Source organism: Mastomys coucha, unplaced genomic scaffold (assembly GCF_008632895.1).
Source record: "Mastomys coucha isolate ucsf_1 unplaced genomic scaffold, UCSF_Mcou_1 pScaffold22, whole genome shotgun sequence".
NCBI lineage: Eukaryota > Metazoa > Chordata > Mammalia > Rodentia > Muridae > Mastomys > Mastomys coucha.
Window position 1 is genome coordinate 186951071 of NW_022196905.1, and position 27400 is coordinate 186978470.

The window sequence follows — 27400 nt, forward strand, 5'->3', positions numbered from 1 at the left end:
GGAGCAGCTAAGCAGACTCCGCTCCGCTGCAGGGTGTTATCCAGGCCTAGATTTGTTCTCGCCCAGGAGGGCCCCCCTGGGCCCGCCCCGGAAAGGGCGGAGCATAGAGAGGACTAGGCTCTGATTGGCTGTTCCGACCAAGGCGGGCTAGGCTCGAGTTTTGGTGTCCCTGGCTTTGGGAGTGAGCGGTAGGATGGCGGCACCAAGAAGTTTGAGGTACTCGGGGAACCTGGGGTAAGTGCTGCTGCCCCGAAATCCCGCTCGGGATGTGCTCCACCCTTCCCAGAGACTCGCTGAACCGGCCTCGATTCCCACAGCCGCGGGTCCTAGAGCCGTGGGAAGGAGATAAAAGAGTTCCAGGAGTCAAGCTGTGTGGTAGAGGAACTCAGACACCAGCTTCGCTTCATGTGACAAGCAGATATTTAATATTATTTCTGGTCTGTTATCATTGCTCTTTGTTTCCAAGACTCAGCTATTTTCGTAATAGAAAACCAAATCTCCAGCGAGGAACCAAGCAGCCGCTTGTTTAGGGCTTGGGCTGGCCTTGCCTAAATGCCTAAAGGACATTCAGGGTGCGTCGTGAATCTTTTTATTATAAAGAGATGTGCGTCTGAAAAGAGGTTACTAAGCGGCCCTGAAAGGTTAGTTCGACCAACTCCTGGCGAAGGATATTCTGGGAATGTCTGGCGTGCATCCAAAGCCTAGTAGAGATTTAGATTAGAAAGGTCTCCTCTGCGTAGGAAGTCTTCCGTGGGTAGATTGCCTATGGAAGATGGTGCTTGTAGCTATCACTGGACACAGATGGTGGGGGAATCCACACTCGGTAAGCAGTGGGGAGGAAGATTTAAAAAGGGCAAAGGATCTTATGAGGGCATGCTGGTTTGTGCTTTTAACTTTTTTGGGTTTTCGAGACAGAACTTCTCTGTGTGGCCCTGGTTGTCCTGGAGCTCTGTACCGGGGTGGCCATAAACTCCGAGATCACCTGCCTCTGCCTCCCAAGTGCTGAGATTCAAGGCCTGCGCCACCACCGTAGGGCAAGGAAAGGAGCTTAAAACTTGATCTGCTAAACCAGTGGTTTTTGTTGTTTCAACATCTTGAGGTTTGGAATTTATGAAATCTGTTCATCATCACAACTAAAACAGACAGATGTGTACAGCAGAGATTATAGAAATGGTTACTGTAGAGATTTCCTTCGTTTTGGAAGCTGCTCCAGGACTCCAGCCCAAAGCCAGAAGGAAATGTCTCTGTTTTTGGAGCGCACACAAGAAACAGGTGGAAGGAGTTGAGGCTAAGTAATTTATGCCTCCAGGTTTTCCCACCTACTTCTGTTTCAAGGGGGCCATTCAGAAGTCACTTGTGCTTTCTGAACCCAGAACCACAGTCAGTAGTTATCACAAAGCAAATGCTGTGCAGGTCTGAGAATCAACTAAAGCCGGAGTTGGCTAGAAATGGGAAATCCTGGCCTAGTCCAGGATTATTACTGGGGTTAGGGTTAGGGAGTGGGTGATGATAAATCTTTTATGTTGTAACCTAATACACACAACAGAGATGGTTTTAAAAGTGATAGGTGCCCCCCTCCCTCCCTCTCCCTCCTCCTCCCCCCCAGTGATTTATTGCCCCAGCTTTAGTTCTGCTGGGTGAGGATTAATGAAGATAATTTGGAAAGGCGTGCCTGGGAAGGATCATAGCTTACAGTTCTTCCCCAGTTGCTTAAAATGTTTGCTAAATTACCTTTTAAATTTTTGTCATCTATGTTTTAATAGTGCAAAATGTTTAAAGAACACTTTGGGAAGCACATATTCCAGGAAACAGGTAAGCAGTCTTTGTTAATGTGATTTTTTTTTTTTAAGCCATTGAAAGCAAAGCCATTATTTTGGGGGAAATCACATTTTCATAAGGCTTTTCTTAACAATTTTTTTCTTTCTTTCCTTTTTTTCTTTTCTTTTTTTTCTTTCTTTCTTTTTTTTTTTTTTTTTTTTTTTTTGAGACAAGGTTTCTCTATAGCCTTGGCTGCCCTGGAACTCACTCTGTAGACCAGTCTAGAAATCCACCTGCATTTCCCCCCTCCACTCCTCCCTTAGCCCCCCCTCCCCGTGCTGGGCCACCATCACCACCTTAGCCTCTGCCTCCACACTTGACTTTTTTTTAAAAAATGATTTTTTATTTTATGTATATAAACACTGTAGCTGTACAGATAGCTGTACAGAGAGAGTAAGCCTTCATCTGGTTGGGAATTGACTTCTTTTAGGACCTCCGCTCGCTCCGGTCAACCCCACTTGCTCCGGTAGACCCTGCTTGCTCAGTCCCTGCTCTCCCTGCTCGCTCCGGCCCAAAGATTTATTTATTATAAATAGGTATACTGTAGCTGTCGTTGGATACCAGAAGAGGGCATCAGATCTCATTACGGGTGGTTGTGAGGCACCATATGGTTGCTGGGATTTGAACTCAGGACCTTTAGAAGAGCAGTCGGTGCTCTTACCCGCTGAGCCATCTCACCAGCCCCACATACTTTTTTTATAGCAGCTTTAAAATGTGTTTTATCCAGAATGATGGAGAAAAGGAACTTTGTTAACATTTTAAAGCCATCTTTTCTTCTGAACCTAGTTTCTATTTTTATTCAGTTATTTGACATCATGTAAAAGCTTTATAATGTTCCTGAAATGTCATTTTTTCCACTTACAGCAGTTTCTCCGTGATAGAGTTTTTAACAGCTGTATGCGAGTTTATAGTATTCCTCTTGGTTCATATATAGTTTTATTTTTCTTCAGGAAATGCCTGTTATTGATTGCTAATTTCAAGACCTTATCGATTCCATTTCAAGTTAGTGGCTGAGTGCGTTTCCTTTTCAAGTTCAGGGTTAGCCCTTCAGAGAGCTTTCAGTCTGTCCCTGGCTTTCTCCTTGTCTCTGGCAGGCTCCCTTCCCTGCTGAGCTGACTCTAGCCTTGGATAATGCTCCTGCTTTGTGGAGAATCCCTGGCATACCTCCTGGGCACCCCCTGCTCCTTTCTCCAGCCCACCACTTCTCAGAGTGGCTAAATTGTGCCCTGGGGGGATTTCTCAAAGCCAGGTTCTGCAATGGTTATTCTCAGCCTTCAAGTCCTCCCTCTGAGAGGTAGTTGCCTCCCACGTGAAGGATGCTTTGGCTTGAATGCAAACCTGCTGGTTGTTGGCGTCTCTCCATGTAGCACTCTGTTAATGAGGCTGGGGTTTTGTCCGGCAGACATATTTGCATATCTTTCATATCTCCCAGACTTCTCTTATCTGTTAGTAATAATACCCTCTTGTGGTTTGTAAGCCACCATAGAAGACTTTTGCTCTTTCATCGGGATTTAGGATTTAATCTGCGTATTGAACTAGATTGAACTGTAAGCCCTAGTATCTGTCCCCGTAGAAAGATGCTTCACCTGGTGTGCATTCAAAACTGCTTATGAGCTTTGGGGCACGTGCCCCTTTTCTGGTGGGGGGAGGATCATAGCTTCCCCTATACCGAGGATTTAGGTAAATCCTGTGGGCCAAATGTAGCCTGCATTTGTCTTTGTACAGCCTGTGAACTAAGGATGTCAGGGGTTTTGTCGGGTTGTTTGGATTGGTTTGGTTGCATTTTAAAATGATTTAAGTAAGGTGGACATGATGGCTCCCACCTATTTATTATAATCCTAGCACTTGAGAGGACTTCTGTGAGTTGAGTTCAAGGCCAGCTTACATACTCAGCTTACAAAACGCAGTTTTGTCTAAAAAAATAAAAATAAAAAACAGAACAAAACAACAAAAAAACACTGACTTACGAGTGACGAATGAAAATGATAGGAAACCCTCAGTCAGGTTCTGTTGAACACAGTCCTGTCCGTTCCTTCCTGACTCGTCAGTATCTGCCTCTGTGTGTAACAGCACAGAAGGCTAGGGGCCCGCAGAGCCTAGATATCTACTCTCTGGTCTCCATTGAAATGTTCACCCAACCCCGCCCTCCAACGTCAGAATAGGCGAAGTTTCCACGGACTGCAAGGCTAGCTAACAGTCCCGAGGAGGGGAGTTTGAACTGTAAAGCACTTGCCGTTTCAGTGATTGCTTTTATTCACTTTTAGAAAGCTGGTCCAAAGCCCAAGCCCAAGAATGTGTTTGACTTCTCTAATAATACTGGTGTCTCAAGCATACTGGGAGAACTCGAGGAAGAAGAGGAACCTTACGAAACCTTCGGTCAGTGTCCCACATCCCTGTTCATGACTGGAAACAACAATGCTTAACAAGAGTCCTGTGGCCATTCACTATCTAATTCCAAAATGTATTCAGCCTAGAAGAAACCCCCTGATACCAGTCGGCCCCCTCTCCCTTTCTTTGATCCCTGGACACCATAAATTTACTTCCAGTCTCTGGATTCTTCTCTTCTGACATTTCATGTGTATAGACTAATATAACAGCTACCCTGTTCTGGTGGGATTCTATGACTTAGGATAACATTTTCAAGGTTGTTTCACGTACTTACTTCACCCTTACATTTTGGCTCAATAATGCTCAATTGGCTTTGGGTTTTGGGGTGTTTTTTTCTTGATCATAGTGCTGCTGTGAACACTCATGTTAAGGTTTTTGTGTGTGGGTATGGATGGGGTGTGGACATCTGTTCAGTTCTCTGAGACAAACCCCTAGGAGAATTGTTGAGTCCTATAGCAACTCTGGTATTAACAGTCTGTCTATCTTTTTTATTCTAGCCAGCCTTGTGAATATAAAATAATCTCTCATTGTAGTGTTGTATGCATATAGAGTAGATCTAGGACATAAAATGATCTGTCGTCTGTCTGTCTGTCTAGATTTATTTACTTATATAGGTTTTTTGAGATAGGGTTTCCCTGTGTAGCCCTGGCTATCCTGGAACTCATTCTGTAGATAGACCAGTTTTTTTTTTTAAGATTTATTTATTTATTTTATGCATATGAGTACACACTGTAGCTGTACAGATAGTTGTGAGCCTTCATCTGGTTGTTGGGAATTGACTTTTAGGACCTCTGCTCGCTCCGTTCAACCCTGCTCACTCTGGTCAGCCGGTAGACCCCACTTGCTCAGTCCTTGCTTGCTCCGGCCCAAAGATTACTTATTATTATAAATAAATACACTAACTATTTTCAGATGTACCAGAAGAGGGCATTAGATCTCATTACGGGTGGTTGTGAGTTACCATGTGGTTGCTAGGATTTGAACTCAGAACCTTTGGAAGAGCAGTTGGTGCTTTTACTCACTGAACCACCTCACCAGCCCTTTTTTGTTTTGTTTTGTTTTGTTTTTCGAGACAGGGTTTCTCTGTGTAGCCCTGGCTGTCCTCGAACTCATTCTATAGACCAGGCTGGCCTCGAACTCAGAAATCCTAGGTCCTCTGCCTCCCAAGTGCTGAGATTAAAGGTGTGTGCCACCACCGCCCAGCCAGGGCAGTTTTAGATGAGCAGTTCTGTGGCAGCTAGGAATGCGATGGCTAGCCGCCTCGCACCATTCATCTCCAGAACCCTAGGAATGTGATAGTAAGCCGCCTGGCACTGTTCATCTCCAGAACCCTTTCAGCTTTCTTAACTCAGCCTCTAGCCTTTAAACAACTCCCTATTGTCACACCCCGTGTGATGCACATCCCTGGCAGTGTCTCTGGGAACCTCATGTAAGAGGAAGCTGCTTACTGTCTTAGGGTTAGTATGACTGATGAAACACCATGGCCAGAGTTACATGGGGAGGAAAGGGTTTATTTGACTTACACTCCCTTATCCTGTGCCTCATCAAAGGAAGACGGAACAGGAACTCCTAACAGCACCAAAACCTGGAGGCAGGAGCATGATGCAGGCCATGGAGGGGTGCTGCTTACCGACTTGCTTCTCATAGCTTGCTCATCCTGCTTTCTCATAGAAACCAGGACCACCAGTCCAGGGGTACCATCACCCACAATGAGCCAAGCCCTCCCCCATCAATTACTCATTAAGAAAATGCCCTACAGGCTTGATGCAGCTGGATCTCATGGAGACATTTTTGTAATTGAAGACCCCTCCTCTCATGACTTTCGCTTGTGTCTAGAGTTATAAAACTGCCCAGCACACGTGTCCTCTTGTGACTGCCTCATTTCATTTGGATTATTGCCTTTTGGTTTCTCCCTCTCATCGAGTTTCCAAACTGCCTCTTGTCTTGGTTTGTGTCTGTGGTGGATTGACCGCAGGGTCTGGCATATGGTACAGGACTGTCTTTGTAAACCTGACTTCAGCCAAATATGGCAGCACACTGTAATCATAGTACTTGGGAGGTGGAGGCATGCCCAGCTCTCTGCCGGCAGAACCAGGCGAGAGAGAGAGAGAGAGAGAGAGAGAGAGAGAGAGAGAGAGAGAGAGAGAGAGAGAGAGAGAGAGAGAGAGAGAGAATGAGAGAGAGAATGAGAGAATGAGAGAGAGAGAATGAGAATGGGGTCCAGCCCAGCCTCACGGGGCTGAGCGGGATGGTGAGTGTCGCAGCTCGGATCTCCTGCGGTCCAGAGAATAACTACCCCAAGCCGGGAGTCTGTCAAAGCAGGATCAATCTTCTCTTTATAAAGGGCTGAGAGAGGAGATGGAGTTTTCTGCTGAGGTGAGATGACGTAGGAGGGAGGAGGGGAAAGTTGACGAAAGGTATGGGGTGATTGACAGAGCCAACAAAGTTACTCTTTGTCAGCAGTAGCTAGGCAAAGGTAGGCTTAAGCAGGTCCTGTTGAGTCACTCCAGTATGGAAGCGACTGAGACAGTATACAAAACTCGAGCCAGGCTCGAGGCCTCAAGGCTAAATAGGGCCAAATAGGGCCCAACGTAGACAGTAAAATTCAGAGGACAAAAGTCATTCTCAGGTACATAGCCTGGACTACCAACAAAAACCTACAAAAGCTGAATTCATTGTCCACTTGTGGACCAGTGGAGGTGGGTCCCTGGGTATGTGTGGGTTATACTGTGGTTGGCTTACGTTTCTGAGGAATCCTTGGTGCTGTGTCCCACAGCCGCTGACACATTTTATATGTGACCATCAGTGTGCATGCCCTGAGCTTATCTAGACTTGTTAATTTGTTAATTTTGACTTTCTTTTCTTTCTGTCATTTTCTTTCTCCCTATTTCTTCTGGTTATAATTATCTAAGGGATGTGAAATGTATCTCGTGGTTGCATGTACATTTCTGTAATGACGTCAAGGGTCTTCTTTTTTTTTTTTTTAAAGTATAGAATAGAGTTTATTCAGGGCCTGGGTAGGGGAGTTAAAGTAGTAGAGGCAGAGAAAGGCAGAGAGAGTAGAGAAGTAGAGGAGTAGAGGCCGGCCATGAGCACATGGTGGGGGTGCGTGCGTGTGCGTGTGTGTGCGTGTGTGTGCGTGTGTGTGTGTGTGTGTGTGTGTGTGTGTGTGTGTGCGTGTGTGTGTGTGTGTGTGTGTGTGTGTGTGTGTGTGTGTGTGTGTGTGTGTGCGCGCGCGCAGGGAATGAGCAGAGAGAGGAAGTAGGGAATGGGCAGAGAGCGGAAGCAGGAAATGGGCAGAGAATGGGGGCAGGAAGGCAAGCGCAAGAGCTTTTTTAGTTTTTTAAAGATTTATTTATCCTATGTATGTGAGTCCACTGTAGCTGTCTTCAGACACAGCAGAAGAGGGCATCCGATCCCATTACAGATGGTTGTGAGCCACCATGTGGTTGCTGGGAATTGAGTGCTGAGCCATCTCTCTAGTCACCATCAAGGTCTTGTGACGTGCTCTTAATTGGTTATAAATCTTTACTGAAGAAGTATCTCTTTTTTGGCTACCACCCATATTTAGAATATTTTGTCTTCTATTGTTATAAGTTGCTAAAGCTAACTACTTGTAGAAATTCAAGATGGTTTATTTGTCCTTGTGCATCCACTGATGGCCACCCCCACCCCCAGATATAGAATAGATAAATACCATTGAGGGCATCATGGAATGTTTTATCAACCTTAAAATCACGCAGTTGACTTGTTCAGTATTCAAGTTGCTATTTATTTTGGGGAAAAAGGTTATTAAGTTTGTATATCATGCCAGCATTTGAGAAAAATGGTTGCTTTCGTCTTCCCATCTCTCAGTAGTTCAGGTGTGTCAGGACTCCACACCTCTTTTGCCCCTTCAGATTTTCCATCCCCTGCCACTGCTCCCTCCCCACAGTGCAGTCAGTCTCTTACTGTCTTCTCAAGCAGGTAGGAGCAGCCTGAGGACCCGCTTTCTCTGCCGTCTTTACCCTTGCTCTAGGGTAAAAGCTCTTGCCGTCTAGGTGAGCCTGACAGGATGGGAGGTGAGAGGATGGTGCTTCCCTGTAGGGGTAGACTTTGTGCTCACAGCCATTGCCTGCTAAATGAAGCCGGAGAGGTGCACACTGTGAGCCTGAGCAGTTAATAAATAGTGCAGTGGCTGCCTAGGTATGCTAACGTGGCAGTGAGGAAGGGCCATGCTAGGTCCCATTCCCGTTCATTTGTGTTCTGAAAACATTTCTACTGATATACACTGGAATACAGATCAATGATTTGAAAACACTACTTTAAAAAGTTTTGTTTAGATCTACTTTATTTTGTGGGTACAAGTATTTTGCATATATGTACCATGTGCATGCACGGTGCCCACAAAGGCGAGGAGAGGACGTTGGATGCCCTGGAGTTGGAGTTACAGAGCATTGTAAGCTGCCATGTGGGTGCCTTGGCCAGAGCAAGTGCTCTCAAGCACTGAGCCACCTCTGCAGCACCTGAAAACATGCTTTTATTGGCAATAAGGTTTTCTATTACCGAGGTATAAGTTAAAAAAATATTTGGAAGTAGCCTATGAAACTGACTTTGGCTTTTTTGGCCATTTAAACAAAATATCCTGTTTTTGTCTTTGCAGACCCTCCTCTGCACAGTACTGCTATCTACGCAGAAGATGAGCTATCCAAATCCTGTGTGTCCTCCACCTCCCCAGCCACCCACAGAGGGAAGGAGAGCAGACAGTAAGGCTCCATCTCCAGCAGCTGGCTTCCCGTTGGCTTGCTTGTTTTAGAGGGTTCTGTGTGGGGGTGTGCAAGAGAGCGCAGGCGCCTGATGAACCCAGAGACGCAGATCCCACAGAGCCAGAGTTGCAAATGGTTCTAAGTCTCCTGACATGAGAGCTTGGAACTGAACTCAGGTCCTCAGGAAGAGCAAGTGCTCGCAACCGCTGAGCCACATCCAGCCCTTAAACAGTTACTTTTTTATAGAAGCTAAGAAAACTAAAATCATTTCAGCATCTTTTGAGCCAGATTGCTATGATTGTCCTCAAAAGATCTAACTGGTACACAGCAATGTACATTTTCTGTAATTGTTATTACCGATTATAGTTATAATTGGCACCTACTTACCTTAGTGTGCTTCGTCTTTAGTTGGGTTACAGTTTTTAAGTTTTTAAGTGTGGTGATGAGCTAGTATCTGTTCATGGGTTCAAAGACTCTAGCCTTTAGTGATGTCTTAAGTTATTAAATTATTATTTAGATTTTAAATCTTTCTTGGGTTTATTCCAAGGTTATTTATCAATATTTTTGTTTGTTTGGTAATTACTAAACAGGGCCTTTCATTTTATCTGTTGTAGTAAATTATATATGTAAAAGTATAGGTTTCTTACGTTAAGCTCTGTGTGTGTGTGAGAGAGAGAGAGAGAGCAAGGAAGAGAGAGAGAGAGAAGGAGAGAGAGAGAGAGGTGGGGGTGGAGGCCAGAGGATGACCCTGGGTGTCCTCCTCTATTGCTTTCTATCTTATTTTTGTGAGACATGGTCTCTAACTGAACCCGGACCTCATGTATTCAGCCAAACTGGCTGGCCAGGAGGCCCTGGGAGCCTCCTTTCTCCGCATCAGTCGACACTGGAATTATAGCCAGCTCTTCATGTGGGTAGGAGGGGCATTTGAGAGACCAGTGGCAACACGTTTGCACAGTTGGGGTGGGGAAGGTGGGCAGTTATCTCAACGATGAAGGGAAGTGAATGGGTGTGAGGCATAGTCGAGATGCATACCAGTAGGTCTGAGTGATGCTGGAGAAGAGCTGCCAGCCAGGCTGATCTGGGGTTAGTGGTCATTAACCCCAGTGATTGACAGGGGTTAATGGCACTGCCACCAAAGGAAGGCCTTAGCAAGGTGAGGCAGGGTTTGCATATAAGTACAAAAGGAAGTTGAGGCTCCAGGAGGCATGTGGCGAGCTTAGCATGTCTCAGGAGCCCAAGAGGCCTCAGTGACATTGGCACATTTACCCCAGGGTGTTCAACTGTTTGTTCTTGCATCTCTGCCTCTTCTCTCTCTCTCTCTTTCTCTCTCTCTCTCCCTTCTTCCCTCCATCCCTCCCCAGCCTCCTGGCTAGCTGGTCTGTCATGGAGAGGCCCTGCATCTGAGGCCTTCTCTGCTAGATCTGAAGCCTTTAGCTTTGGTTGTTGCTCTTAAATCTTCTACTCCCCAGTCTGCCTGTGTCCACCTACCCGAGGCTTTTAAATTAGTACAGGGTCTCCTGTGTTCTACACGCAGCAGACATTGTCCCAACGCCACACACAGTGTTGTGAAGCACAGTTCTCAGACTTGACCACTCTGGACCATGATTACTCACTTGCCTAGGGAACCCCGATGTGAGCACACATGGGAAATGGGCAGCCAATCAAAGGTGACAGGCCCACCCACCCACGAGGTAGGAAACTCAGTGCCTTCAGCTTGTTTTCCTGCAGGAGCAGCGGGTAGAAAAGCGTTATGAGACACTGATGGCTTGTTGTCTGTCACAGCTTGAACTCTTCTGAAAATGAAGCAAGTGGAAGTGAGCCTATAAAGCTCAGCAGGAAAAAGGTATGGGAGTGTTCCACCTTCTGTCCTAATTAGAAGATACTTTGTGTTTTACTGGAGTACATGCGAACAGAGAAAAATGTCCTGTAGCAGTATTTTTTAAACTAGAAATGCTTTTTAGAGTAAAGGAAGTTTATCATCTATTTTGTGTATGTATGTATGTATGTATGTATGTATGAATGTACATGCATTCATATGTGGGTACGTATAGGGAACTGAGTGTGGAGGTCATTCTTCACTTGCAGCCCACAGGTCTCAGGATTGACTCAGACCATCAGTCTTGGTGGCAGGTGCCTTTCCCTGCTGTGTATCAGACTGGCCCAGGAAAGATAGTTTTCTGTCTCAAGTGTTAAAGAATTCTCAGATCCCTCTTTACCCAGTCAGTTTCTATAGCATCTGCTAATGTGCTCAGTTTGTGGTTCACAAAGGCAGAGAGAGTTAGGTGGCCCTAGTCACGCTGTCTTCTACATGCCATAGTCATCGATGTTTCCAAATGAGAAACGGGATGTTAGAAGAGTCACAGGATTTGACTTTTGTAAGCTAGCATGCTGTTTTCTTCATAGCCAAGGAGAAAGCTGGAGTCCATCAGTCATGAGGCTGCCTCCTCTGAAGACAGTGTAAGGAGAACGGCATCTGCCAAAGGACGAAGGTCAGGGCAGCCCCAGGCTGCTCCTGCAGCCTCATCCTCGTCCCCTGAGAGGCCAGCCAAGCCGGTCACTCCCAGGAGGACAAGACTCCGCAGGGCTCAGTCCTCTGCAGAAGAAGAGACTCCAGCAACCCAAAGTCAACTGGTGAGCAGTGTTTGCCTCCGCCCTCAGGGAGAGAAGAGTTCATTAAAAAGATTAGGGAGGAAATAAAGAGTTCTTATTTTAAAATAGGTTTAGGGCTTTTATCACAGAAAGCAATATTTCCTTTAGAAAAACCTGGAAGATCTAGAGAGGAAGATAAATTGATCTACAGCCCCATAGCCCTGGGCGCACTCTGTGGTTCTTCCCTGCACTCCCCTCACCATCCCTTGTCACTAAGACTTCCACAGCATCCTTTTAATTAACTAGTGCTTGCACGCTGGCCATTGTATCTATTGGTGAAAAGTACAATGTCGGTGCATTGATGGGGTTATTTTTAAAAATTATTTCTTTTATTTCTGAGATTATAATAAAATCACACTGTTTCTCCCTTTCCTTCCTCCAAACTTTCCCATTGCTCTTCTTTCAAGTACTTGGCCTCTTTTTCCATTAATTGTTAGGTGTATGTGTGTGTATGTGTGTGTTTCTCTAAACCTGCTCAGTGATGGATTTTTCTGTAGCAAAATCTTTCCGTATACTTTGATTTCCTTTCCTTAGAAAAAAAATGCTATGGGTCGTATTTGTTCTCAAGGTAATTGAAGTATAGTGTCTTGGTTTGTGTTCTTCTACACTGGTTCGTTGATTCACTTGGTTGAATAGTTTAGGTCACTGATTCATTCTAGTCTCTGAAAACATTTTCAGTACAGCAGTGTGCTCTTCCCGCCTCCCCTTCTCCTTCCCGGCCACGAGACAGATGGAGGACTTATGGATTGTTTCTTATCCAGACTCCCAGGCTTCCCGTCTGGATACATAGACAAAACAATATTTTCTTACTTTTATTACCATTTGCTGCATGAGCAGGCACATATTGTTAGGTTATAGACAGACCTGGCTGCCTTCCTCTTTTTCCAGAGAGGTCAGGCCGTGCTCCCTGTGAGGGCTCTAGCAGAGAGTGCTCCCTGTGAGGGCTCTAGCAGAGAGTGCTCCCTGTGAGGGCTCTAGCAGAGAGTGCTCCCTGAGAGGGCTCTAGCAGAGAGCGCTCCCTGTGAGGGCTCTAGCAGAGAGTGCTCCCTGTGAGGGCTCTAGCAGAGAGCGCTCTGGGACACAGTTGGTGGGAAAGCATGGCTGTGTCCTTGTAGTCCCTCCCTTTGCAGCTGAGGTAAGACTGGTCCTAGGGCCACTCCATGCTCCAGGTCATAAACTGAAGCCCGTAAGAGCCAGAAACCCCTTTTCTTTTCAGGACCTGAAAGGTCTGATGCTCTCTTCATGGCCCTGTCATGTGCTGTGTAGTGTCTATCTTAAGGCAGCTTCTGGGGATGAAGCAGTGGAGATTCTGATCCCTTCATGGGCCCATCGTGTTGCCGGTGCTGTGCGGTTCTGTCCCCCTCAGGCTGACTGTGGTTGGCTACGACTGGGCCTGCCCTTCTAAAAGCTCCCTCTGAAGGGTAATTTCCTGTCAGCTCTCCCTATAAACCTGGGGTTTTTCTTCTTACCACAGCCTGTGTCTGTTATTCTCCCTCGGGGTCTTTCCCAGTAAGCTCTCCCTGTGTGCTTGAGGCTGCTGTTGGCTATAGTTTCTACTTGTTGGGGGCGTGTGACTGGCAGTACAGTTGAGATATGTCTTCCTACTGTGTGCTTGAGGCTGCTGTTGGCTGTAGTTTCTACTTGTTGGGGGCATGTGACTGGCAGTACAGTTGAGATATGTCTTCCTACTGTGTGCTTGAGGCTGCTGTTGGCTATAGTTTCTACTTGTTGGGGCCGTGTGACTGGCAGTACAGTTGAGATATGTCTTCCTACTGTGTGCTTGAGGCTGCTGTTGGCTATAGTTTCTACTTGTTGGGGGCGTGTGACTGGCAGTACAGCTGAGTACAGTTCAGTCTTCCTGCTGTGCTTTGCTGGTGTTCCCGTGAAGGGACGCTGGGCTGTTTGACCTATCAGTTATGCGAAGGAGACTGACTGGCTCTTTTTCTTTTTCCTTTAGCATCACAATCTTACCCATTTTATTTTGTTCTTTGAATTTCTTTTTGTTTTGATTTGGTGGTTTTGAGATCAGGTCTTGTTATAGTACTCAGGCTGCTCCTGAACTTGTGGCTCAAGTGACCTTGTGCTGACTGGCCCTCCTGAGTAACCAGGACTGCAGGCTTGTGCTGCTCCACACTGCCTCCTTGAGGATTTAAGCTGTCTGTTTCCTGGAGACATTTTGTTTATATTATTATCACTTTAAATCAGCAAGTCATCATTGGGTGTCTCTGTGGGATGCAATGGGGAGGTTTATGTAGAGTGATGACATTAAGCTAATAGATCCGTTACTTTAGCTTCCCTGTATTTGTGGTGTGGTGGTTGGAATGAGATGCCCACCACCTGGTGAGCTTCTCATACCTCCTGTCATGAAAATTGTAGTCATTGTGCAAATACAAATTTTCTGTCCAGTTCTCACTCTTCTTTGTCAACTGTTTAATTTGTCTGTGTATTTTGCCTGCATGCATGTCTATTACACCACATGCATGCCTGGTACCCTCAGAAGCCAGGAGAGGGTGTCAGGTCCCCTGGGACTGGGTTTACAGACAGTTGTGAGCCATCATGCCAGTGCTAGGAATTGAACCTAGGTCCTCTGGAAGGCCACCAGTGCTCTTCATTACCGAGACGTCTCTCCAGGCTCTCTTTTTGAACTTTTATTATACATATTTTAGATCATAAGGCACTGCACTTGGATCCCGAGACTGATGCTGTCTAACCCTTCCAATATGTACTTATGTACTGGGTATGATTTTATTGCTATTTTAAAACTCACTGGACATTTTTTTAATGTGTTGTTTTGTGTGTGTTTTGGGGGTTGTGTGCTTATTTGAAAATGGTCTCAGATAGCCCAGGGCAGCACTGACCTTACTTCATAGCCAAGGATTACCCTGAAGGGCTGATCTTTGTGCCTTCCTGAGTGTGAGTCCTGGGATTACGGGCTTTTGCCACCTTGCCATCACAATATGTGTGATGGGAAATAAACCCAGGCTTTGTACATGCTAGGCACACACTGCCATTCTGTGTCTGCAGCCTCTTTGCTTTGTTTTTGCGACAGGGTCTCATGTAGCCGAGGCCGTTCTCAGACTCAGTGTATTACCAGAGATGACCTCAAACTTCTTTTTTTTTTCTTTTTCAAGACAGGGTTTCTCTGTGTAGCCCTGGCTGTCCTGGAACTCACTCTGTAGACTAGGCTGGCCTCAAACTCAGAAATCCACCTGTCTCTGCCTCCCAAGTGCCACCACTGCCTAGCAGTGACCTCAAACTTAAGGCCTTCCTGCCTCCATCTCCTGAGTCCTGATATTGTGCTTTCCATTAGAATGGCCCCATAGGGCTAGGAGGCGTGGCCTCGGAGGAGGTATGTGGGAGGATTAGGGGATGTGGCCTTGGAGGAGGTATGTGGGAGGATTAGGGGTTTTGGCCTTGTTGGAGGAGGTGTGTCACTGAAGATGGGCTTACAGCAGACGGAGTCTTTCTCCATCTTTCTGCCAAATACTTGTGAATCAAATGCCAGTTGTCAGCTATTGCTCCAGCATTGCTTGTTTGCTGCCATGTGACATGACCATCTGGCAGGGCACATCACTGTGCTAAGTTTATGTGTCGTTGGGGGTGGAACACAGAGCTTCACTCTATACAAATTGAGCCATATTCCTAGCCCTCAACATTGGTTTGCCATTTATAACCTAAATTAAAGCCAACGTGGAGTGGTTTAATTACACCCCAAAGATCTGTCCACATTCTGCTCATATGGGTAGCCGCAAATGTCACCATAGGAATTCTTGTGATCGAGAGAGAGATTAGACACAGTGGGTGATGTAAAGATGGATGAAATGGCTATGACACCAGTCACAGCCAGCAGCAGCAGGAACTGACAGAGAACAGCTTCGCCTCAGACCTTGCTGGGGGACAGCTGTGCTGCCTGTGACTTCTGATCCACAGGGAGGTCTCTGTTAGACTGTGCTTCTCGTTCCTTCCTAGGCCTGATGACAGCTGCTTCAGCCTTTGTCTGGATCCGGCCGTTGTCTGGATCATCTTTGGGTCTGTTTTTGCCTTGACTCTGGGTCACGTTTCTTGTGGCCCACATTTTCTTGTGTGTCAGTTTTAGTGTAGACCTTGAAGCTATAGCCCACAGCGTTACGAGATGTTGAGCTCTGGGTCCCATCCTTGTGTGAGTAGTATTAACCGCTCTCCCAGCAGACAGCCTGACTTCTGGCCGGGTGTTTTGACATCACAGGCTTGCTTTTGTCCTCTGCTAGGATGAGTGTAGAGAGCCTAAGACATTTTCCAGGCCGGGCGGTGGTGGCGCACGCCTTTAATCCCAGCACTTGGGAGGCAGAGGCAGGTGGATTTCTGAGTTCGAGGCCAGCCTGGTCAACAGAGTGAGTTCCAGGACAGCCAAGGCTACACAGAGAAACCCTGTCTCAAAAAAAAAAAAAGACATTTTCCAGTATCTGACATAGTGGGACTTTCTTTCTATTTGTTTATAATTGCTTTATGACTAGTTACCACAGGCTGAGAGTCCAGCTTCAATGTAGTTGGCATCTGTGCTCAGGCTGAAATCAAGAGCTGATTGGGTGTGACAGCTCATGTGTGGCTTCGATTTATCCTTAAAGAGTTTTCAAGTTGTTGGTAGAATTCAGTTCATTGAAGCTTTAAAACTACGGGCCTGTTTTGTCTCTTTTTGGAGGTTGGGGTTGCTCTCAGTGCCTGCAGGTGCTGATCACATGGCTCCTGAGTATGGTGCCTGCAAAGCCAGCCAGACACTCCAGATTACACAAGTGTTCTTACACTTAAGAGCCCAGGGAGCAGATCCTGCTCTGTTCCCAGACACTACTTACTCAAGACGGAGGGTATTCTACCCGCCAGTCATCTTGGAATTCTTCTTAGCACAACCCTATGGCCTTCCTGGTGGATCCTGTCAGGAGTTGGTTTTAGGATCCATTAGGAATTGGGTCTCGAGCAGGCCTCTCGCCAGCCACAGTGTTTGCGTTGCTGCCCTCTCTTAGACAATTCCTTAGACACAGTTAAACTTCACCACCCCAGCGTGCTGGGTGGTGGTGCTTCACATCCTGGGACCTGCATGGCCTGAGATGGTTTATTAATCTTCTCTAAGTCCTAAGTGAGCATCGCAGCTAAAATCAGTGGGTGGTCTCATAATGTTATCCTCATCCTTAAATTTCAAAGGAAGAGAATTTTTCCTAAATTAAAAAGCTGTATTATTTGTTTTGTTTTCTTGTAGAAAACTCGGAAGAAAGTGAGGCTGTCTCCTGGCAGGAGGAAGAGACCAAGGTGCGGAGCCACAGATTCAGGTACAGATGACACCTTAGGGCTTGTCACTTGTACAGGATGTCTCAGGAAAAAGGCTGTTTTTAAGTTGTCTTAGTTGTTGAAATAATAAACAGGATTTTTTTTTCTTTTTTTTCTTTTGAGACGGGCCTTGAGATAGGGTCTCTCTGCATAGCTCTAGCTGTCCCAGAACTCACTGTGTAGACCATCTGGCCTTGAACTCACAGAGATCCATTTGCCTCTACCTCCACAGTGCTGGGACTAAAGGCATGCACCACCACTTTGGCTAAAAGTGCCACTTGATTAAGAAATTATGACTTTGGAATAATATTTTTTTAAATCATTTTGTTGTGAAAATTTTAAAAATGAATATGTATACATGCATACCCCCCATTCTCTCCCCTCTCCTTCTCTCCTTCTCACCTGCCCAAAGTTCAGTTCCCAGAACCCACAGCAGGCAGATTACCACAGTTCCAGGATCAGTGCCTCTCCTGGCCTCCATGGTACCTGCGTACATTCACATAGACTCATTACATCATAAAAGTAAAGATGAATCTTCTCTTTAAAGACGGGCTTCCCTGCTGCAGTCTCTGCTCACTACATTCTCACTGTGGGGAAGGAGTGAGTGTTCACTCTCTGCTGTGGGGAAGGAGTGAGTGTTCGGGTTCAGGCTTCATAAATAAAGCCTGCAGGACCCACCCCCACTTCTTTGCTTTTCTCTTCCCTTTCTTTCAGTTTTCTGTCCCTTGCAGTGCTGGGGACTGAGCTCCTGGCATTGCCCATCCTAGGAAGGTGCATTGGCTACACCTCCAGCCTCTTTAGGAACTGCCCCCACCCCGTGAACATTTTTATGTCCAATTTTATGAGGTGTTTCTACTTTTCTTGGAGGAATAGAGAGTCAAGTTGTTGAGTCATAAAATACATATCTCCCAATTTCCCCAGTCATTGTAAACCCCTACTGTGTGCTACCCAGTTTAAAAACGGTACTGAAAACAGAAATAGCAGTGTCATGGGAACACGTGTAAGAAAGTTCAATATGGCTATAAAGAAGCCCTAGTGCAGGAGGGGATGACTACGGCTCTAGCTGTGTCTACACACTCCGGTGGGACTGCTTTTGTTCAGGGTTTCAGAGCCTGGACCTCCAGCCAGTTTATAGATATCAACTGTACAAATTGATATGTGCTTGATATTGTAGATGCCTCTGAAAGTATGCGTATTTGGTGTCTGGAAGGAAGGAGACCGAGTGATATCATGGAGTTGGATGTCATTTTGTCTGAATTTGAGGAAATCTTCCTGGAATATAAGTAAGTCCTTTGGTGTTGACATCGGCGGGCCTGCTGAGCTGTGCTCCGGGTGGTGGCATCGAGTCCATCCCCCGTACATTTACTATGCTAGTTCAAGTTGTTGGCTTACCTTTTCTCGACGTTTCTCATAGACTTTGGTCTAGAAGTGTGTCTCTCCAGTGCTGTTGGTAGTGTATGGCAAGAATGGCCTGCTTCAGTACCTGTCAGCTTTGGTGAGAGCCGCCATGGGGAACAGTGACGGCTGCATAGCCTGCACTCATAGTCACTCATGGCAGAGAGCAGCCGCCACGTCAGGGCTTCACTCCTTTGCTAGGTGCACACACACCTTCAGCTGTCTGGTCCAGCCTCGGGTGGGGAACATTGAAGAAACAGCTCAATCAGTCAGGTTTTGCCTATCTTCCACCAGCACAAATCCGGCTTTGTTCTCTCCTCAAGAGGGTGATTCATAAAACTTAAGACATTAAACAAGAATATTTTTCAAATGCAGCCTGGCAGAGTGGGTCTCAGAGCTGTGGGCTAGTCACACACAGCTGTGAGCATCTGGCTTGCCCGAGAAAGGCTCCATTGGGTCGTTAGGCACGGAGTCAGAGACTCCAAGGGAAAGTGGGATCAGCAGAATGCGGGTGGAGCACCTTAGGCAGAGGCCCACAGTGCTGGGAGCGGGCAGCGCAGGCACGCACGGGACAACGGAAAAGTCTGATCTTCTCCAAGTAGCTCTGCATCTAGGCTAGTGATACTCCAACTCTGTCTGTTCCTCTCCTGCTGCTGGGGGTATTTGCCCAGCACCTGTCTCCTGAAGGAAGAGAAAGGGTGTCATGAGAATGTCTAGGAAGGCACCTTCCGTCCCATAAGGGACGCCCCTTGCTGCCATGAACTGCAGTGTGGGGCCCATTACTGGCATCCAGGTCGTGGACTTAGCAGCTTATGAAGGGTGTTTAAGGGTAGCTATAAGGGACAGCTCCCTTTAGCTCTCAGGTAGAGTCAATGGGAGAGATTCTCCCATTGCTATAGAAGGATGTGGTGGACATTTCTGCCCTAGGGTCTGACTTCCTTCCTGTTGCTGTGGTAAAATATCCCGAGGAGCAACTCAGGAGGAAAGGAGATTTCTTTTAGATCCCAGTTCCAGCTTGTGGTCCATTGCCGAGGGAATCGAGGCTGCTGTGGTCACACCCACAGACCACGGCAGACAAACTTGCCGATTCTGCTCTTTTCCACTGTCCAGTCCAGGGCCCCACCTGTGAAGCAGTGCAGCCTACAGTCAGGGTGGGCTCCCTCCCACCACAATTAGCTCTACTAAACAGCCCTCACTGGCATGCTAGATCCCAGGACATCGGGATCTAGACTCCCCTGGGAGACTCTCTTCCCTGGAGATTCTAGACTGAGTCTTGACCAAACCAAGCATCCTGTCACACCTGCTAACCTTCCCTACCCCCGACTTTGTCCTAGGCCCCATCTCCTTGTTCTCTGCTGCACTTGCTCGAACGATGTCAGCCATGTGCTGTCTGTCTACCCCGGACCAGTCATTCTGTGAGCAGATGAATGCTCAGTCACCTCTATTAGCCATCCAGATAGTTGTGAAGTACATGCGGTTTTTATTGTGTAACAGAATGTACTATGGACCATTTTTAAACTGCAGGATGGCTAGCTATCTGCAGCATACCTCTAGAACTTACTCATTTTTTAAAACTGAAAATCTGCAGCCATTAAAACAGTTGACCACTTTCTCTTCTCCACAGCAGATACTTTTATGAATATTGGTGTCTTTTGGTCCCTCCTCTTGGTTCTTTCTGTGTATATATAGCCAGTAGTTGAATTGCTGAACCACATGGCATTTGTTTTAATTTTTTTTCTTTTAACCATCTCTAATGTTTGTCTGAGAACTTCACACCGTTTTCTAGTCCTCCTCTCGGTAACTGGGGAAACAGCTCAGTAGGTAAGAGGGTTTGCTGTGCAAGCATAAGGACCCGCGCGTGGATCTGAGTCTACATAAGAAGCTTGGTGCGGCTGTGCACGGCTGTAACTCAGTGCTGTGCAGGGCAGAGACAGGAGAGCTGGGAGCTTTTGCCTCCAGCCTAGGTCCTGGTTTCATGGGAAACCCAGTCTCAAAGGATTAAGGTGGAGGGTGAAGGAACCAACTCTGGTTGTCTCCCCTGGCCTCTGTGAAAGCAGGGACAGGTGGCCCTGCATACATTGTTTACCCCCTCCCCCCACCACAACCCCTCCACCCCCACCACATTGCAGCCTGCCTTGTGCATATTTAGCACACACGTGTGTGGATGTGGATATAGTCTTGCTCTGTAGTTTTCATTTGTTTCCCTCATGATTAGTGTGGCTGAATATCTCTGTACATGCTAGTCATTTCTCTCTTTTTTTTTTTTTTAAAAAAAAACAATTTACAGGCAAAGAGTAGAATCTGAAAGTTGTAATCAAGCCATCAACAAGTTTTATTTTAAAATTAAAGAAGAACTCATCAGAACGGTAAGTTTCTTGTTGCTATTTATTTATTTATGGATTTGTTTGAGACGGGGTCTTTGTATGTAGCCCTGGCTGTCCTGGAACTCACTATGTAGAGCAGGCTGGTCTCAAACTCACAGAGCTCTGCCTGCCTCTGTCTCCCAAGTGCTGGAAGTAAAGGCGAATACCAATACACCTGGCTACTCTAAAATATTTTAAACTAAAGTTTGGACATTATCCTGTGGTTATAGAAAAGCTTGCATTTGCTGGCTCTGACAAGAAACACGTGAAAACTACTGTTATTTCCTTCTGTGGGTGTGTGGACACGAATCATGCATGTGCATGTATGTGGAAGGCAGAGGCCCACACTGAGTAACCTCATCAATCACTCTACAACTCACTGTTTGAGACAAGGTCTCACTGAACTTCTGGCTCATTGACCTCTCCAGGCTGGCCAGCCAGTGAGCTGCAAGGACCCGCTCTTCTCCACCAGCCCCTTGTAAAAGCCAATGTGCCAGTGCTGGGGACCCAAACTTGGGTCCCTTTGCTTTTGTGACAGGCAGCTTACCAAGTGAGCTTACTAGTGAGTTCATGTGGAACTTTACACAGTTCATTTTGGAAAATTAGATATATATTATTCTGTTGTTGTAGCTTAAAGAAGTCCAGATGTTAAAAGCCCTGCAAAGGAAGAACGCCAAGGTAATCACAGCCTCCCGGTGGGTCATGGGTCAGGAGCCGGGGAGGATGGACCCGCAGTTTTTATACGGGCTTTTGTGGGCTTGGTCAGGTTTGTTTGTTTGTTTGTTTGTTTTAAGATTTATTTTATTTATTTAATGGGTATGAGTACACTGTAGCTGTGCAGATGGCCGTGAGCTACTGGGAATCGAACTCAGGACCTCTGCCAGGCCCGCTCGCTCCAGCATAATTCACTGTAGCTGTCTTCAGAGGCACCAGAAGAGGGTGTCAGATCTCATTACCGGTAGTTGTGACCCACCATGTGGTTGCTGGGATAAGAACTCAGGACCTTAGAAAGAGCAGTCGGTGCTCTTACCCACTGAGCCATCTCCACAGCCCCTTGGTCAGGTTTTTATTTGCTTTTTTAATGTTAATGGACATTGAAGAATGGGGATCTCTGTTAGCCTTTTGTCCTTCCAAGTTAGCCCCTCAGCACAAACTTGTGGAGAGAAAAGGTTAACCCCTGGGCCTGTAGTGAGTGAAACTGCTAAACAAGTGAAACCAGAAGGCAAGAGAAGGGGGGGGTCTGTGGGCCCTAAGTCTTCAGAGACACCCACTAAGCTGCACGGAGTCTGCCTGTTTCTCTGCTTTCAGTGCCTAGTGCAGTGAGCTGACGTGCTGAAACTTCTCCGGTGTTAACCTAAGTACGTTATTGTATTGCTCAGGTAATTTCCGACATGGAAAAGAAGAGGTGGCGTTTACTTGAAGTCCAGGATGAACTGATTCGGTAAGATAATTCCCGCTCCGTCTGAGAACTCACTTGAAGGGCAGTAGAGTTTGTCCCTTAGGGGAGTGCTGTAAGGACCATCACTGCTCTGACATTCAGCACCTAGGCTGGCCTCAAGCAGCCTGACTATAGGGTGAGTGGACTGTAGGGTTAGAGTGCCTGGAGCTTGAATCAGCCTTTACCATTGACTGCAAACTTGGGTTAGTTACTGACTGTTCAGGGCCTCGGCCCCCTCTTGTGTGTATGGGCATAACTGTACCTGTTCCTTAGAGAGTGTGGTGTGTCAGTCTAGGCAGCTGTCTGCTCGTCTCAGGCAGAGAGGTCTGTTTGTATTGCTTGCTTGCTCGCTTATTTTACTTTTTGATAGATGGTCTTGCTATGTAAGTCAGTCTGGTCACTGGCTCTTCAGTGGCTGTTGAAATTCACACTCTACAGAGATGTCAGTCTATATTCTGAGGTCTAGGGTTGGGGGCAGTCCCCATGCCCTGGGGCTAGTGCATACAGTGTGGTAGCCTGTCTGTACATTTTGGCCTTCTGAGGTATGGAGTGTGCGCCAGAGGCTTAAGTGTAGTAGGATTTGCCATGCTCTCTACTCTGAAGATATTTTAAAAGTGTTAGGACAGCCTGACACTAGTACTGAGGCTATGGGGTGCTCACAAAAAGGGACCTAGCATGACTGCCCTCTGAAAGACCCAACAAGCAGCTGAAAGAGTCAGATGCAGATATTTGCACCCAACCAATTGACCAAAGCAGCTGACCCCTGTGGTTGAATTAGGAAAAGTAGAAAGAAGCTGAGGAGGAGGGCGACCCTGTAGGAGAACCAGCAGTCTCAATTAACCTGGAGAGACCTCTCAAACACTGGACCACCAACCAGATAGCATACACCAACTGATATGAGGCCTCCAACATACATACAGCAGAGGACTTCTGGGTCTGTGTTTATTCAGAGAACATGCACCTAACCCTCAAGAGACTGGAGGCCCTAGGGAGTTTAGAGGTCTGGTGGGGTCAGGGTGGGGACATCCACGTGAGGGGAGGGCCTTAGGAATGGGATGTGGAACAGTCAGTCAAAAGGTAGATGGGGGTGGGGTATAAAATATGGAGTGTAAAAAAGTAAATTAATTAATTTTAAAAAAAGTGCTTGGACAGGCTGAGGATGTGACTGTGGTAGAGCACGTGTCTGGCATGAATGAATGGCAGTGTGTTTAATTCCTAGGACCATATATGGGTGTGGTAGCAGGAGACTTGAGCAGATCGAAGATTTGTCAGCAAACACTTGAACTACTCTAAATACTTGGTTTTTGTTTTGTTTTGTGAGACAGGATTTCTCAGTATAGCTCTGGCTGATCTGGAACTTAATTTGATAAGGAACTCTTTAGTTCCTTAATCTGGCTTCAAATTCTTGTAGATCCACCAGCCTCGGCTTCCCGAGTCCTGGGACTAAAGTACTAGGTTTAAAGTGACTGCCACAGGATTTTGAGAGAGACAAATTAGTTGTCTATTCCATTATGTACAAATTTAGTTCGTGGTTCGACTCTAGAAAATGTATTCAATGGCTCAAGCCAAACCAGGAAAATTGGGGTGATACAATAATGTCGGTAACAGTTCACAGCTTCCTTTATGGGTGGGGGCACTTTCCCAAAAGCTTCATTCAATTGGCCCATGCTTAGTCAATATGATTCCATGAGGTAGGTTACTGTATGGCTCTAATTAAACTATAATAAGGCTGTTCTGTTAAGCTTGTCATCAGTGTGAGACCATTGAAACATATTGAGTCTGGCTTCTTTAGTTCCTTTTCTAGATGAAATTATAGTCAGACAAACACATTTTGAAAAAGCATAGTAAGATAAGGTGTATTTTGGCTTTAACTTTGCATATGAGGCTCCTAAGGCCCTGGGGAGTCACTTAGCTACAGCTGATCCCATCCCTAGGAAAGACGGGGAATGCAGTCCTGGCCATCATGGCCACCAGCTCAGTACAGCTTGCTGAGAAGTATTCAGTTTAGTGTGAAGAGCTCTTTGAATAATTGAAAATGAAATGTTTTCATAGTTTATTCTGATTCTGGTTTCCCCTCTTTATTCTCCTCCCAGGTCCTTTGCACTTCCTCACCTCTCCAACTCCATGCCTTCTTTCTCTTTTTCCTAAAGAGACAAATAAAAACCAACCAACCAACCAACCAGAATAAAACAAAGCAAACAGAGAGAGAAAAAAAATCATGAAAACCACACACCATTCTTACATTCAAGCTTAGTTTTTTTTTAAATATTTTTATGTGCAGGCTCACTTTCTCCCCTGCCATAGATCACAAGTCCCCTTTCCTTTATACGTAAAGAAACTAAGCTCAGAGAGAGGCAGTTCACCCGGGGTCACACATCTTTCTCTCCAGGACCTGGGACAGTTTTTATGTAGCCTCAGGAACTGGAGATTTTAAAAAGGGGAACTTCCTGCATGACTTCCTGGTTAAGTTGTCAGGCTGGTTACCCCTGCCTATGCTCAGAAAATGTTAGCCAAATTTCTATTGACTCCAGTAGTCTCAGGACTTGGATAACTTGGTGAAGTTTGGCATCTGTGAGGCATGTTCTCGTGGCTGCCACTGCTCATTGTATATCACAGTTGAGATGAATGGAAACCTAGAATTATTTACACGTTTATAATTAGAGAGGCAAGCCAGACCACCTAGCTCATTTCTGTTCTGTTCTTTCCTCACCTGGAGTGTTCATGCTTGTACACTGGACTGCTGGACTATATTATAGGTCATTTATATGGGAGAAATGTTTTTGTTATTTTTGGTTTGGGTTTTCGTTCTTTATAATATGGGCACCTTAATATTTTCAGTCCATGAACAATACATATATTTCTATTAATTTGTATTTTATACAATTTGTTTTTGAGATTTAAAAAAAAAATTTGTTATCTAGATTAGAACCACAACTGAAACAACTACAAACAAAATATGATGACCTTAAGGAGAGAAAATCATCACTTAAGAATTCCAAGCACTTCTTAACTAATTTAAAACAGCTGTATCAAGATTATTCAAATGTTCAAGAGAAAGTGCCAAAGGAAAACGAAAAGGTGAGTTCGGTTTAAGTGCTTCAGAAGAGATACAGGCATTTGCCTGTAGGTTACCAGTAGTTTGAAGAAAGGTAACAAACTGCATTATCCTAAGCCAGTGAGACCACAGCATCACCTTCTAGCTTGCTAGTGAAGGGATGAATCTGTTACTCCTAAGATCCCCTAGGCGGTGCACAGTGTGCACAACTCTGAGTTGAACAACTACACACTGCTTTATCCCAGCTTCCATCAGTACTCAGCCCACGCAGACAGACATAATGTAAAGACCTACCGCCTCGGTCTAGCCCGAGGTCATGCTTTAGAAGCTCTTTCATTGAAATGGCAGGAGTGTCTTTCTTGAGAGGTTGAGAAACAGTAAAACAGTTGGGAAAGTGTAGTTTACAATTATTTGAATACTTGGAAGTTGCCTTTGAGACCTCATTGTTGCCGTAACATAACATAGAAGTGTTAGCTAAAAACTTATACATTTGTATACCTAACAGAACTAGAAAAATACTAATAGAATTGTATGCAGAGAGATACAAATAGAATTGTATGTAGAATGTAATATATAATTACACACCATGTCTTCCTGTATCTCATGATCATGTTTGTCTGCTTCACCTCTAAATCAATTTTAAGATCTAGCATTAATTCCTGAACTGAAGATCTGTTCTTATATTAGAGCTACTAAAATATACATGTTTAAGATGTACCTCAAATTTATTTTAGGGATTCAATTATTAAATCTGTGAAAGTTAAGAGTAGCATTGATCCACTCTGAACATAATCCTTGGTTAAGCCAAGATCTTGTTCCTCCTCCTTGCACATGCTAGGCAAATGTGCTCCCTAATCTACCCCAGGCCTGAAAACCAAGCTGTCGGAACTACTTTGGAATACACTGTCCTCACAGGCGAGGCTGTGTACCTGCAGGGCCTGTAGCACTGCTACTGTTGTAGCGCCGACCCAACCTCTCCTATGGGAAGCATCTGGATATGTCACACCTCTACATAATGAAATCTGCAGCTCAAGTGAACTCTTCCCACTTCTCTTAGATTAGTGCTTGGGTGTCTTGCGAGTAGGCTATCCTACAAGTGTTGGGTTGACTTCTCTAAAAACATGGTATGTGTGTAGCAGAAAACAAATCCTACCGTCAGACAGCTTTTCTGCTCGGTTCTCATCCCTGAGGAAATGACTTGGAAGCACATTTATCAGCCAGCTGTCAAAGGTGTGGTAAATTATTTAGGAGGAATTTAATTTTCTTCAGATATTTTGCAACAGGAAGTTTGGTTGTGTTAATGATTTCTAAGTCCTGAGTTGGATTCTGTGTTGTAACTTAGGTTGGCTTTGTGTTTTAATTTTATCCGTAGACCTTTGGGTTGGCAAGCTTTAAGGCATAACTGACCCCATAAGTAACTTCTAAATGATACCTTTGAGATCTTTGAGATGATTTTGTTACAGACTTTAGCAGGCCAGTTCTCATTCTATTAGTTCTTGAAGTAAAAGGAAACTTGCTTTAGAAATTTCTATTTTAAAATAGATGAGATGGAGTTAACACAGCACACCACTTGTCTAGTCCAAGTTTGAGGCATGACTTGCTATATTTAGTCATGTAGATGCCACACTTCTTTGAGCCAATTGGTCTTGCCTGGGGTACAGAGATCTGTGAGAGCTTTGTTGAGCAGTTCCTTATGATGTTGTATTAGCAATTATGTTCTAAGGAGATGAGATGGGCTAAAACCTGTTTCCTAATAATGATCTTAGTGCAACTAAAGAAAGCTAGTTTCAATTTTGGCCTTGGTCCTTAGGGTTAGGAACTAAAAAGATATTAAAGCGTCGCTATTTGTGAGTCTAAATAGTTTTCCTTTTATCAACAGTATGATTCATCTAGCCTTCCAGCTCTGTTATTTAAAGCAAGAAGCATTCTGGGAGCTGAGAACCACCTGAAAACCATCAACTATCAGCTGGGGAAGCTCCTTGAGCAGGACTGAGAAACTGAGTCTCCTGGTGTCTCTTCTCCTGAAACCACGCTCCTGACAGCCATGCCTCTGCTGACAGTAGTGAGGCCTGCTATCAGGGCGTACTACCATTTTGTCATTCAAACTAAATTACACCTCTTCAGTTGTCTAATAGTTCAGAAGGTATAGCCATATTTCTGAGTATTGTGTTAATAAATTTCAATCTCTTGACACGTTCGTCATCTCCAGGCATAAGCGTTTTAACCTACAATAAACTCTTTCATTTGCAGT

At 45.5% G+C, this 27400-nt stretch overlaps 1 protein-coding gene across 3 annotated transcripts; it reads left to right on the top strand.

The window, feature by feature from the left end:
- Cenpu (centromere protein U) lies at positions 1-27400 on the top strand. Of its 3 annotated transcripts, none has more exons than XM_031339727.1 (13): positions 1-234; positions 1764-1812; positions 4083-4194; positions 8849-8951; positions 10734-10794; positions 11355-11582; positions 16831-16900; positions 18073-18181; positions 20581-20659; positions 21287-21334; positions 22036-22097; positions 25016-25172; positions 27029-27400. In XM_031339727.1, exons 1-13 carry the CDS (start codon positions 194-196, stop codon positions 27140-27142), a joined length of 1233 nt encoding a protein of 410 aa, XP_031195587.1. In that variant the 5' UTR covers positions 1-193; the 3' UTR covers positions 27143-27400. The 3 variants fall into 3 exon arrangements, with proteins under 3 accessions (XP_031195587.1, XP_031195588.1, XP_031195586.1); XM_031339726.1 differs by lacking the exon at positions 1-234 and adding an exon at positions 267-641 and having other exon boundaries at positions 27029-27346; XM_031339728.1 differs by lacking the exons at positions 1-234; positions 11355-11582 and adding an exon at positions 263-641 and having other exon boundaries at positions 27029-27346.

Excerpts from the sequence above, each read along its gene's own strand:
- Cenpu (XM_031339726.1), top strand. The coding sequence starts at position 553 with ATGCCTAAAGGACATTCAGGGTGCGTCGTGAATCTTTTTATTATAAAG. Across the intron at positions 642-1,763 it reads TTACTAAGCGGCCCTGAAAG|TGCAAAATGTTTAAAGAACA; the intron begins GTTAGTTCGACC and ends ATGTTTTAATAG. Across the intron at positions 4,195-8,848 it reads GGAACCTTACGAAACCTTCG|ACCCTCCTCTGCACAGTACT; the intron begins GTCAGTGTCCCA and ends TTGTCTTTGCAG.